Source organism: Ranitomeya variabilis, chromosome 2 (assembly GCF_051348905.1).
Source record: "Ranitomeya variabilis isolate aRanVar5 chromosome 2, aRanVar5.hap1, whole genome shotgun sequence".
Taxonomy (NCBI): domain Eukaryota; kingdom Metazoa; phylum Chordata; class Amphibia; order Anura; family Dendrobatidae; genus Ranitomeya; species Ranitomeya variabilis.
The window spans coordinates 165,448,801-165,462,082 of NC_135233.1; the positions used below are offsets into that span (position 1 = coordinate 165,448,801).

The following is a 13,282-nucleotide window of genomic DNA, read 5'->3' on the forward strand; positions in this document are numbered from 1 at the left end:
CATAAAGGGACAGTGGTCAGAATTGTAAAAATTGGCCCGGTCATTAACGTGCAAACCACCCTTGGGGGTGAAGGGGTTAAAATATGCCCCATACAATGCTGCACAAATGCTGATTATGACCCCATAAGATGCTCCATACACACATTTGCCCCGTATAATGCTCCACAAATGTGGATTATGGCCCCATAAGATGCTCCATACAGATATTTGCCCCATATAATGCTGCACATGGCCCCATAACATGCTCCATAGAGATATGTGCCCCATATAATGCTGCACATGGCCCCCATACAGATATTTGCCCCATATAATGCTGCACATGGCCCCATACAGATATTTGCCCCATATAATGCTGCACATGGCCCCATAAGATGCTCCATACAGATAATTGCCCCATATAATGCTGCACATGGCCCCATAAGATGCTCCATACAGATAATTGCCCCATATAATGCTGCACATGGCCCCATAAGATGCTCCATACAGACATTTGCCCCATATGCTGTTGCTGCGATTAAAAAAGTAAAAAATTACATAGTCATCTCTCAGGCCCCCGGCACTTGCTATACTCACCTTTCCCGTTCCACCGCCGACCGCTGCTGTGTCTTCCCCGTCCTCTGCACTGACATTCAGGCAGAGGGCAGCGCGCACTAATTGCATCATCGCGCCCTCTAACCGGCGCATCAGTTCAGAGGACGCGGAAGACGCAGCGGCGCCGACGGTGGAACGAGGAGCAGGTGAATATCGCGCACGGAGTTATACTCCCCTGCTCCAGGCGCGGTCCCTGCATGTTTGTTCCCCGGCACCAGGAGCTTCTTCCTGTAGTGAGCTGTCACATGGTACCGCTCCTTACAGTAATGAATATGCGGCTCCACTGCTATGGGAGTATAGTCTGGTCCATATTCATTACTGTAATGAGCGGTACCATGTGACCACTCACTACAGGAAGAAGCTGCCAGCGCCGGGATCCAGGGATGTGCAGGGACCGCGCCAGGAGCAGGTGATTACTATTACACAGCTCCGCTCCCCCTCCCCTGCCTATCTCTGGGTATGACTCGAGTATAAGCCGAGAGGGTTACTTTCAGTCCAAAAAAGTGGGCTGAAAATCTCGGCTTATACTTGAGTATATACGGCATACTGTCACCTGATGAAGACGGAGCTGTTCTGTCTAAACGCGTTGTGGAATTCAATAAACAAAGAAACTTTTAATCTTTTCATCTGTGTCCTGTGTGCTCCCATGTGACCGGAGTATCCTGCAACTCACAGCTTCTTTAGCAATGACCTTTTGTGGCTTACCCTCCTTGTGGAGTGTGTCAATGTCTGCCTTCTGGACATCTGTCAAGTCCGCAGTCTTCCCCATAATTGTGGAGCCTACTGAAACAGACAAAGGGGCCTTTTTAAATGCTTAGGAAGCCTTTTCAGGTGTTATTTTGTCAATTATGGTATTTAAATTTACTGAGATAATGAGTTTTCGGTTTTCTTTGGCTGTAAGCCATAATCATCAACATTAACAGAAGTAAACACTTGAAATAGATCACTCTGTTTGTAATGACTCTATATAATATATGACTTTCACTTTTTGTGAAATAAATTAACTTTTTGATGATATTCTAATTTTGTGAGAAGCACCTGTATCTACATTCTCGCGGGCAGCAAATGCTCAGGTCAATAGTCGCAAACATCATCGGGACGTTACTGTGCATGCGCCACCCCCAGGAGTTTCGGTCCTAGTTTGAGAGCTGAGGTGGGGATCAGACGTGTCATAGTTAAACTATACTCTTTGTATCTAAACTGTAATGAAGATTAAACTAAGAACAGTTGTGTATGAGTGCGTGGTATATGGGGAGTCCTTTCATAGATTCTCTGGTAATGGCCCTGTAGCCCATGGGACCTTTTGAAAGTTTACAATATTATGAAGCTAAATTCAAGGCAAACCCATCTTGTTGTACCTGATGACAAGTGACAATCGAGCTATTTGATCAGCTTTAAAATAGAAGGCTTAATTTGGTCAGAGACAGATCTCTCACCCACGCATGGTAGAACACAATCCGTTTATCCTAGGGACGTTTGCCCTGCTATATGAATTTGAATATTTGGAAATTGACAGGTATTATATCTAAAAGCTTTTTGGATTTTACGTCGTGTATCTAGAATACCACAGGGAACAATTTATAAAATTGATGTGTTACATGTTAATTGATATTGAGCAGATCATTTGGGTAGCAGATAGCTATGTGAGAGATAAGGGGTTAGATTGATCCATTCTTTTTCAGTGATTGAGGAGGGTGTATTTTAATTAGGTTTAAATACGCTGATGTAAGAGCATTATGTTATGCTGCTATATTGTCCGAAATATCCAGATGAACATCACTCTATCTCAAAGCTTTCATGAACTTATGTTTTTATTAAGTATTACTAAAAGAAGATTGTAAAGTAGTGCCAAAATTGCTGTTTATCCCAAATAATATACTAAGCCCTTTAAACTGAATGTATCACCAGTTTTTTGCTAGTTCATCTGGGAGTAGCATGATGTAGGAGCATAGACCCTGATTCCAGTCATTTATCACTTACTGGTTGGGGGCGGGGTTACACCGAGATCATGAATATGGAAGACTACATGGCAGTAGGTTTATCGGTCCTCTAATGATCTCTTGCTGATAAAACAAGGATTTTATCAAAACTTCAGCAAACAGCCCAGTAAGTGACACATCAATGGAATTAGTGTCTCTGTCTCTACATTGTGCTGTTGTCAGATTAGGTGGCAAAAACCTGATGACAGATTCCAAGTGTGCAGATTACATTTTGATGTCACTGGCTGCTGTTTCTCCTGTGTCAGATTGCATCTCTTTTATTGGAGAGCAGCACGTCTGTTAGCCCAGCCGTCTAAGGACAGTGGTGTTATTGTTGAATTTCTAGCTGCTTTTCTGATAGACTCATTAATATACTCCTTGTTTAGCCCGCAGATTTTCCCTTGGTTTACCCTACAGTCTTGGAAATAGGCCATATGTTTTATAGGATGATAATAAACCATGCAGTGGAAAAATAAGGTTTACAAGCAGCAAAATAAATCAGCTCACATGACATTTATATGTTTTTACTTGGCAAGGAAGAGTACGGTATACACCTGTTACTAGCCAAGTGCATTTAGTCTTAGAATTACCATAAAAGCATAGAGGACAACAAAATGGAGTGACGAGAGGAGACCGACTATGAATCTCGCCCAGCTTTATTTTCAGATTGGGTAAAGAAAAGAACATGTAAAGGAAAATCCTATACTTCTCTGGAGATCACTCTTACTCTGCTGAACCTAATGTTTGATGTTTTACATAGAAGAAGTCATGTGGAAAATTTTTCGATGAGCAGTTAGTGTTTTCTTAAATCTGCTACATGTCAATTCTTTAAATGTTTTTTCAATGTTTTTCACTCATTCAAATGAATGAAATAAAAAAAACGTATCAGAAATGCGTGTAAATCCGTATGTTTAGTGCATAGTGTATTTTCTCCCAACTCTATAGTTTTTGGTGTAGAAAAATCCACAGCTTTACCGTTCATATGTTATGTTTTGATCATTTATTTTTACGATTCAGGGATTTAAAAATCCAATGAAATAAAAGAAAGTACATGACACTTCTTGGTTGTGGCACCTGATGAAATTTGCTCCAAACCAGGCACTGCCAAATCAGAAAGGCTAACAAAAAAAACAAAGCTTTAAGAAAAAACTCCTCTAAAATGCTTAAAAAAACTCTTAAGAATCTGTACGGCAAATTATTCAGGCAATGAATGTAACCTCCAAAATCTTCTCAAAGAAGGAGTGTTTTCTGAACCAATTTCCAAAAGAAAACTTGTTGTTTTTGAACTCCTCAAAAAGCTTTCTGTCCACATAGGACCCGATTCATCATGACCAGCCTTGAAGAGGACGGGTGCTAGAGTCAAACACTCTGATCCATGAAGAGCTGCACCAAAATGGTTCCAGTTTTCCGAGCATTTTAATCCAGATTACTGTCGTAAAAGCTTTGATGAATCGGCCCCATAGTCTTAGAGGAGCAGCAATGTGATCAGAGTTCCATTTCAGTAGAAATTGATCTGATGTTTCAATTTCTGTTGTGGATTTTCATTGTCGAGTTCACCCTTTTGTGTTTGCACGGCAAATCGTCAGCAAAACTGCATGAAATTTGGAGACTTCACCTCAGATTTGTTGCTAATTTTGCCACAGATTCCTGGGAAGTCAGATATTTACTGCTCAGTGCTAGTCATGCATTGACATTTCCTTAAGGAGCCATTTGGCCAAATGCTTGTTACCAAAGCAAACCCTATACAGTATATGCATATTGATACAAACGCTGTTGAAGAATTTCAGCTTTGAAGCCTACATGACTGGGAATATAGCTCTCAGGCACTGGCAATATGTGGTCCATGCATCAGCGAAATATTGTGTAATCGGATGTTAAGGTTCATGAAAAGTTTGGTTCCTTTTTCTTGTATGTCAAAAGGCAATACATTCAAATGTTATTTGAAACTAAAGATTTTTTTAAATTTTTGGCGAAGAATTAGGAAATTAAGTGATTCCTTCATGGTAGTCAAGATACTCGTTTATGACTATTTTGCTTATAGAGAAGTTAATGTCTTCCATCTAAAACCATGAAGTTAGAATATTGATTTCTTAATAATTTGGCCCCTGGTTACTTGGTAGGGTAGTATTCATTAAGGGGCCTAAAACAGTAATTGTTAAGATCCCTCTACGAACACGTCACAGGTCTTTTCGGCCTTTTAGTTCTTTGAGGAACTCAACATATTTCTGACTATTTTGGCTGTTGTAGATAGGTTTCACTTAACAACTGCATGTCTATTTGTAATCATTAAAGGGGTTGTCCAATATAAAATTCATTTGTACAATAAAGTTGCAAAAGTATAAAATAAATTAAAAAACCTCATCCACCCTGGTCCTCCACTGCCTTTCTCTCGCTGATCCGATCTGTATGCTGCAGCCAATCACTGGGCTCAGCTGCTCTGCCGATGTAGATGAGATAAGCTGTAGAGCTCAATAATTAGCTGCTCTCGTTAAGAGCATTGTAGATGTGACGCCACCACTGCAGGCTATGAACAAAGACATGAGCATTGGGGTATTGGCAGTTCTGATCCTGGAGAAAGTAAGTAACAGTCCCATTTGATCTTGCAGACCAACGCTATGTCAAAATAAAATTTTAAAAGAGACAATCCCTATAATACACAGACGGTTGTACTGTCATATCAGCATAAACTCATTCATTTAGAAGCCTTTCAAAACTTATTGTAATACTGTATAAGGCTGTGTGCACACGTTGCGTTTTTCGCTATAAAAACACGATAAAAGCGCATAAAAAATGCATACATATGCATCCCATCCATTATAATGCATTCTGCAATTTTTGTGCACATGATGCGTTTTTTTTCTGCCAAAAAAACGCATCGCGGTAAAAAACGCATCATGTTCATTAATTTTGCGGATTTTTCGCGTTTTTCCCGCTATTTAATGCATTGGGAAGCTCCGGAAAAAAACGTGAAAAAAACACACAAAAAAAGGCATCAAAAACGTGAGAAAAATGCAAAAAAAAACGCATGCGGATTTCTTGCAGAAAATGTCCGGTTTTCTTCCGGAATTTTCTGCAAGAAATCCTGACGTGTGCACATGCCCTAATAGTTGACCGTGCATGGAGGTTTCATCTCAAAATTACCACATATTTCACTTTACACTATAGAATATTTGTGAGAATCATTTCCAGCATTGTGACAAAGTAAAGCTTGGTGCAAATCATCCCATGGTCTATTGCTTTGGTAGCCTTCAGCACAAGAGTTCATTGGCATTAAACCCAGAGCAGAAAATGCCAAAGAGGATTAGTAGTTAGATTTTTGTAAAAAAGTAATCTGCAGAGAAATAAGTTGAAGGCTATGTAACTATATAATTACAATATGCAATTATTCAGAAAACATGTACAGGATACAAATTCAGAGTTTGTTACCTTTTCCTCACTTTTAATGTAAAATGCCAAGATGGTGCCCAGAAAGAGTATTGTATAGCTAAAAAAAACTATCCTGCTCATGAAGGGAAGAGATCAGGTATCAGTAAGGTATGTTCCCTGTGTGTAATAAAATACTTACCGATAGCTGTTTTCTAAAAGAGTAAACACAGTTCTAGGATGTATTAAGAGAAGCATAGAGTCTAGAGCACGTGAAGTAATTACTCCCCTCTACTCCTCCTTGGCCAGACCTCATCTGGAATATTGTGTCCAGTTTTGGGTACTACATTCTAAAAGACATTGAAAAACTGGAGCAAGTTCAGAGAAGACCTACCAGGATGGTGAGCGGACTGCAAAGTATGTCTGTCACGATCCATTTTTGGATCTATGGCAGATTTGGCGTTTCATAGTAAAACTTTTTTTCCTTTCAGGCCACCGGGGGTTAATGTCAGTTTTTTCCCCCTAGTGGCCGCTGGTGTAATTACATTGCTGCCGAGATGGCTGATGCAGGTGGTGACCACTCCCACCTTCCTTCAAAAGGTCACCTGATGCATCAGCTGACTGTTGGTTATACAGGTCCTTTTGGATACCAACCTAGCTGAAGACGGGAGCTTGCTGGTGCAGTGGTTCCTCAGTTGAATCCTTTAATTTGGTGCCTTACTCTGCTGTGTGGTCCATTGACTCTACCACTCAGCCAGGGGTGGGTGACCCAACTCATGGATGATATACACCTGCGTATAGGGACTCGTCATGAGGAGTTCCTGTCGTGCTACGTCTTGGGGGAATGCCAACACCCATCGTTTTAGGACTCCCTTGGTTGAAAAAACACAACCCGGTGATAGATTGGCAGTCAAGGGAAGTGGTCAGCTGGGATCAGTCTTGTGAGGGCTGCTGCCCAGGGGCTACTGTCTCTGCCGTCCTTCTATAACCCACCCCTTCTTCTCCTGTGGGGGGCAGCAGAGGTGCTGCCAGGGAGTAGGGGCAGGACTCAACCCTCACCACAAGCTAACTCTGAGTGTCGGAGTCCTCTTAGGAGGAGGGGTCAGGGGAGGGTGGTGGTTCCCTCTGAGCATTGTGGGGGTGAGTGTGGTGACACAGGGGGATTCCTCTGTTGTCAATTCCTCAAAGAATTCACTGTCTTGTGGCAAACGTATGCATGGACATAAACGTTAAGGTCCGGTCCTGTGTGTTTGAGTGTCCACCAAAAACATCAGGTGGAGGTATGCAACTGGAACCTGGAGTTCCAGGGTGATTGGGCCATATCGGGTGTCAGCCATTCTCAGTCCGTGGACTTTTCATTTGGCGTTACCCCCAGTTAAGCATGTACACAACTCATTCCCCAGGTCGGCGGTTTGGAGATTTGTGGCGCCTCCGGAGCCTACGTTGTTGGCATTCCCATCACGCTGCTTTTGCCTTAAACCTGAGGGTCAGGCGATTGCCGAGGTGAACTCTGGAGGATCGAGATGTCCTCACCGTAGGTTGTTGTCTGGTGAGGTCCGGTGTTGAGGGTCCAGAGGCCCCTCATTGAAAGGGAAGTACTGTCACGATCCATTTTTGGATCTGTGGCAGATTTGGCATTTCATATTAAAACTTCTTTCCTTTCAGGCCACCGGGGGTTAATGTCAGTTTTTCCTCCCCCCCAGTGGCAGCTTGTGTAATTACATTGCGGCTGAGTTGGCTGATACAAGTGGTGACCACTCCCACCTTCCTTCAAAAGGTCACCTGATGCATCAGCTGAATGTTGGTTATACAGGTCCTTTTGGATACCAACCATGCTCAAGACGGGAGGTTGCTGGTGCAGTGGTTCCTCAGTTGAATCCTTTAATTTGGTTCCTTACTCTGCTGTGTGGTGCATTTCAGTAGAGAAAAGCTAAGTGTTGTTTTGTGTTTCCTTTTCCCCGTGGTGTTTGTCTTACCTTACCTTGTGTTGTTTTAGTGCAGCGGTGGGATCATTGTCTTCACTTGCCAATTCCCTACTTAGGGATAGGAGCAGGGCAAGTGAGGGTTTAGGTTTCCTGCTCGGCGATGGGGTGAAAGAACCTGTATAGGGACGTCACGGAGATTGTGGTACAGCCTCAGGTGAGTGCAGGAGGTGTCGATTTCCCTGTTCCCTATTGTCAGGGACCAACGTTGTTATTGTGCACCCTTGTGTGTTTCGCCGTTTGGTGACTGATCACTCGTCGTGTCATGTCACGCTAGGACAGTCACTTCGTGACAATGTCCTACGAGGAATGGTTAAAGTCTCAGCTAATGTTTAGCTTGCAAAAAAGAAGGCTACGTGGAGACTTAATAGCTTTCTACAAATATCTGAAGGGATGTCACCGTGTAGAGGGATTATCATTCTTATTTACACATGGAAACACGAGAAGCAATGTAATAAAACTGAAGGGGAGACGATACAGATTGGATATTAGAAAATACTTTTTGACAGTGAGGGTGATCAGTGAGTAGAACAGGCTGCCACAAGAGATGGTGAGTTCTCCTTCAATAGTAGTCTTCTAACAGAGGCTGGACAGACATCTGTCTGAGATGGTTTAATGAATCCTGCATTGAGCAGGGGTTTGGACATGATGACCCTGGAGATCTCTATCAGCTCTAACATTCTATGATTCTGTTTCCAACGCCGCTCTGATACCTCTCCACCACCCTGTAACTGCAACTCTTACTAGCTGGAAGTCACTTCTAACAGTCACTTTCTTTCTTGATATAAGTTGGTGAGAGCCTCGTACTGAGTCTCATGGTTGTACATTGAGAAATGGCTTCCAGTTAAGCACAGCAAACATTGGAGTGATCCAGCAGGCTGCAACTCTGGTTCACGTGCTGCAAAAGAGGACTGGAGAGGCGCTGGAAACAGCGCTGGAAGGTGACTGACAGATATGTTACTACACACAGGGAATATGCATTACTGATCCCTACCAGATGTTAAAATAAAAAGAAACCTGTAGTGGTACTTTTTAGTGATGAGCAAATAGCATTGTTGCTTGGGTCTCCCCAAGCATGCTCAGGTGATCTTCGAGTATTTGTTAGTGCTCGGAGAATTAGTTTTCTTTGCCTCAGCTGCATTATTTACAGCTGCTGGACAGCCTGAATATGTGTGGGAATTCCCTAACAAACAGGCATTCCTCACATGTATTCACCCTGTCTAGCAGCTGTAAATCATGCAGCTGAGGCGACGAAAATAAAATCTCCGAGCACCAACAAATACTCGGAAATCACCCGAGCATCCTCGGGGAGGCCTGAGCAACAATGCTATTCGCTCATCACTAGTGCTTTTATGTTTTCATAACTTATTAAATGTTGTGGACCACATAATACCAAGTATGTATACACAGCAGTCATAACAGGTTGCAGTGTCTCACATTTGGCTTATTCTGTTTGGATGTGCTTGTTAGTTTTTCCTTCTTTGTCTCCTTGTTAGGCACTTTTGATCAAGTGCCTCAACTTGGTCCTGCGACCCTTCACAATTAATCAAACCAAGGGTATAATGTTCAGCCCATCTGGAGCCTGTCGAGAATAATGTGTAAGCTCAACAGAAAGACTGATGGCTCGTCCACTCTTGTTTTAAATGATCAGTGAGGGTCCTATGATCCCCCCACACTGATCAAGAGTACTTAACAGGTACACCGTAAAAACCATTGAACTATGCTACAGCTTCTCTAAGAACTTAGATAAATGTAATGTTTCCATTTGATTTCTTCCAGGGATTCCTTCTCCCCCATTTAATGTAAAGGCCTTGAGCAGGTCATCAAACAGCATTTGGCTTTCCTGGACCTTTGGTTTTGATGGCTATTCCCCCATCAGCCTCTGCAGCATACAGGTAAATATTAGCAAATTTTTCAAGATATGTGCCAAAATCAACCTGTCTGGTTTCGATAAATCGTTTTCAGATTCAATATAGCAAAACTGAATGGCCAATCAGGAGTGCTGTTTCCCATCATGTGACATGAGACAGCACAAACGTGTCCTGCTACCATTTTTAGTGTTGGATAGAGGCTTGAAGATGTTTTTCAGCAAACATTGCAGCAATGAGGTCATGAGTGAGAATTTTTGGCACATGTTTCTTATTTTGACTCCGTGCAAGGAATTATCTTACAACCCTTTTAATTGTTTTATCACGTCCTTTACACATTCAGAACTTAAGACTGTTTTTACCATCCACATATGGATACAGTACTTTTAAACTTAGCGTTAACCAGTCATGGGAGACTGATCGGTCAGAACAGGTGCTAGCAGCAACTGTGTTTTTGTGCGACTTCCTATTAGTCAGAAATGAAAATAACAGGTTAAGAGGAAATTAGTTGCAATTGTAGAAATAGTTTTCAAGGTGAAATAGTGAGTAAAAAATAAAGTGATTCAACTCTGAAGGCCATGATTGTTTCTCAGTACATACAGCTGCATTCAAAATTGACTCTCAGATTTGATGTAAACCGCAAACGGTTTGATCTGATTCACAGAATCCTATAATTTGGGATTCCTTTGTGGGTTAATTTTAGTCTTATTCCTATTGTGAAAATGAAAAGTTTGACTGTAGTCTTCATTTGCTTTATTGTAGTTCAGGAAGTGGGATAAAAGAAGTCGCTTCCTGCATTCGCTGCGGTAACAGGATGGGTGTTCTCTGTTCTGTGGGATTATAGTGTCACGTTATCCCTGAAGCCGTGACGCATCATTTATTTATCGGTCATTATGTCAGATTCAGTCTCTGTTATGTACATTGTCACACTTTAATGAGTTACGGTAGTGTCGTTGGTATAACGTGACCCAAAATAGCCAATATCTGGAATAAAGCTGACTGTCCATTGGCAAAATATTTGTAAGCACTGAAGAGGACAGTGATCTGACCCGGTGATCTCCATCACCATGATCATACTGTAAAAATATTGAGAATAGTACATCATTACAGTGACTAGTAGACTTAGTTTGCTTAGGTTACAGTGTTTTAATTTCATTTCCCAGAAAGCCACAGCTTGGTTAAACCCACTGCTAAACCACAGGCAAATTTTATTATGTCCATGGTTGTCTTGTGGTCTCCTTGAATAACAATCACTTTTTATTACGATGCAGTATTAATGCATCTCTTTACTATGAGGAAGCCTATATTCAGCTGTGTATATGTTCAGTCCTATCACAATGTAGTATACTGGCCAAAATAAAATGCTTTCACAAGACTCAACTGGGAAACGGCAAATAGTTTTCCTCTCTTAATGGCTGCCTCAGGTTTCATGCAGACGACCGTAGTTTCAGTCCAGTTGAGATCCGTCAAAACATCAGATCAAACTGGAGCCAATGTTATTCAATGAGTCCGCGGAGATGTTCAACTTTTTCCTCCTACCGAGTGGTCCGAGGAAAGAAATTGCAGCATGCGTGATTTGCCTCCAATAATTGTATCACACTCATCCATTCAAGTCTATGGGTCCGTAAAAAAAATAGGATCGCACTTGGATGACATCTGAGTTTGGTCTGATTTTCATGGACTTACACAATGGAGAAATTATTTTTCCTCCGCATCCAAGAAAACGGATCCTGCTCTGATCAGAGTCTGATCAGCATAATCGCATGTTTTTTCTCGGATGGAGAGCATACAATAATGTGACCCTAGCTTCATAATATGTATGCAAAGTACTTATTCCGGACCAGTTTTAGCACTGGTTCAGAGCTATGTGCGGTCCAGACCCAATGTACTTGTTGTTGGGCAACTTTGGGCATCACAGCACCTAACGGGCCAAAAACGTTGATCTTCGGTCTTGTAATCACTGTGAGAACCCATGACAGTTACCACGATAGCTTTCTAAAAGGGAACAAAGTTTTGTTCCTCCTGATCTACAGGTGCTTTTCACAAAATTAGAATATCATAAAAAAATGTATTTCAGTTCTTCGATACAAAAAGTGAAACTCTTATATTATATAGAGTCATTACAAACAAAGTGATCGATTTCAAGTGTTTATTTCTGTTAATGTTGATGATTATGGCTTACAGACAATGAAAACCCAAAAGTCATTATCTCAGTAAATTAGAATACCGTATATACTCGAGTATAAGCCGACCCGAGTATAAGCCGACCCCCCTAATTTTGCAACAAAAAACTGGGAAAACTTATTGACTTGAGTATAAGCCTAGAGTGGAAAATGCAGCAGCTACCGGTAAATGTCAAAAATAAAAATAGATATCAATAAAAGTAAAATTAATTGAGTCATCAGTAGGTTGTGTTTTTGAATATCCATATTGAATCAGGAGCCCCATATAATGCTCCATACTGTTCATTATGGCCCCATAAGATGCTCCATACAAAATAGGCCCCATATAATGCTCCATACAGTTCATTATGGCCCCATAAGATGCTCCATATACAAATATGCCCCATATAATGCTCCATGCAGTTCTTTATGGCCCCATAAGATGCCCCATATAATGCTCCATTCAGTTCTTTATGGCCCCATAGATGCCCCATATAATGCTCCATGCAGTTCTTTATGGCCCCATAGATGCTCCATGCAGTTCTTTATGGCCCCATACATGCCCCATATAATGCTCCATGCAGTTCTTTATGGCCCCATAGATGCTCCATATAATGCTCCATGCAGATATGGCCCCATAGATGCTCCATATAATGCTCCATGCAGTTCTTTATGGCCCCATAGATGCTCCATATAATGCTCCATGCAGATATGGCCCCATAGATGCTCCATATAATGCTCCATGCAGTTCTTTATGGCCCCATAGATGCTCCATATAATGCTCCATGCAGATATGGCCCCATAGATGCTCCATATAATGCTCCATGCAGTTCTTTATGGCCCCATAGATGCTCCATATAATGCTCCATGCAGATATGGCCCCATAGATGCTCCATATAATGCTCCATGCAGTTCTTTATGGCCCCATAGATGCTCCATATAATGATCCATGCAGATATGGCCCCATAGATGCTCCATATAATGCTCCATGCAGTTCTTTATGGCCCCATAGATGCTCCATATAATGCTCCATTCAGTTCTTTATGGCCCCATAGATGCCCCATATAATGCTCCATGCAGTTCTTTATGGCCCCATAGATGCTCCATATAATGCTCCATGCAGTTCTTTATGGCCCCATAGATGCCCCATATAATGCTCCATGCAGTTCTTTATGGCCCCATAGATGCCCCATATAATGCTCCATGCAGTTCTTTATGGCCCCATAGATGCTCCATATAATGCTCCATGCAGTTCTTTATGGCCCCATAGATGCCCCATATAATGCTCCATGCAGTTCTTTATGGCCCCATAGATGCCCCATATAATGCTCTATGCA

General features: G+C 41.8%; 1 protein-coding gene across 3 annotated transcripts in view; it reads left to right on the forward strand.

The window, feature by feature from the left end:
* Positions 1 to 13,282, forward strand: part of MERTK (MER proto-oncogene, tyrosine kinase) — a 215,669-nt gene that overhangs the window by 94,289 nt on the left and 108,098 nt on the right. For all 3 annotated transcript variants that reach the window (XM_077283143.1, XM_077283142.1, XM_077283145.1), the window contains exon 6: positions 9,695 to 9,810. In XM_077283143.1, coding sequence (XP_077139258.1) covers positions 9,695 to 9,810 — 116 coding nt within the window. The remainder of the gene's footprint in view (positions 1 to 9,694; positions 9,811 to 13,282) is intronic.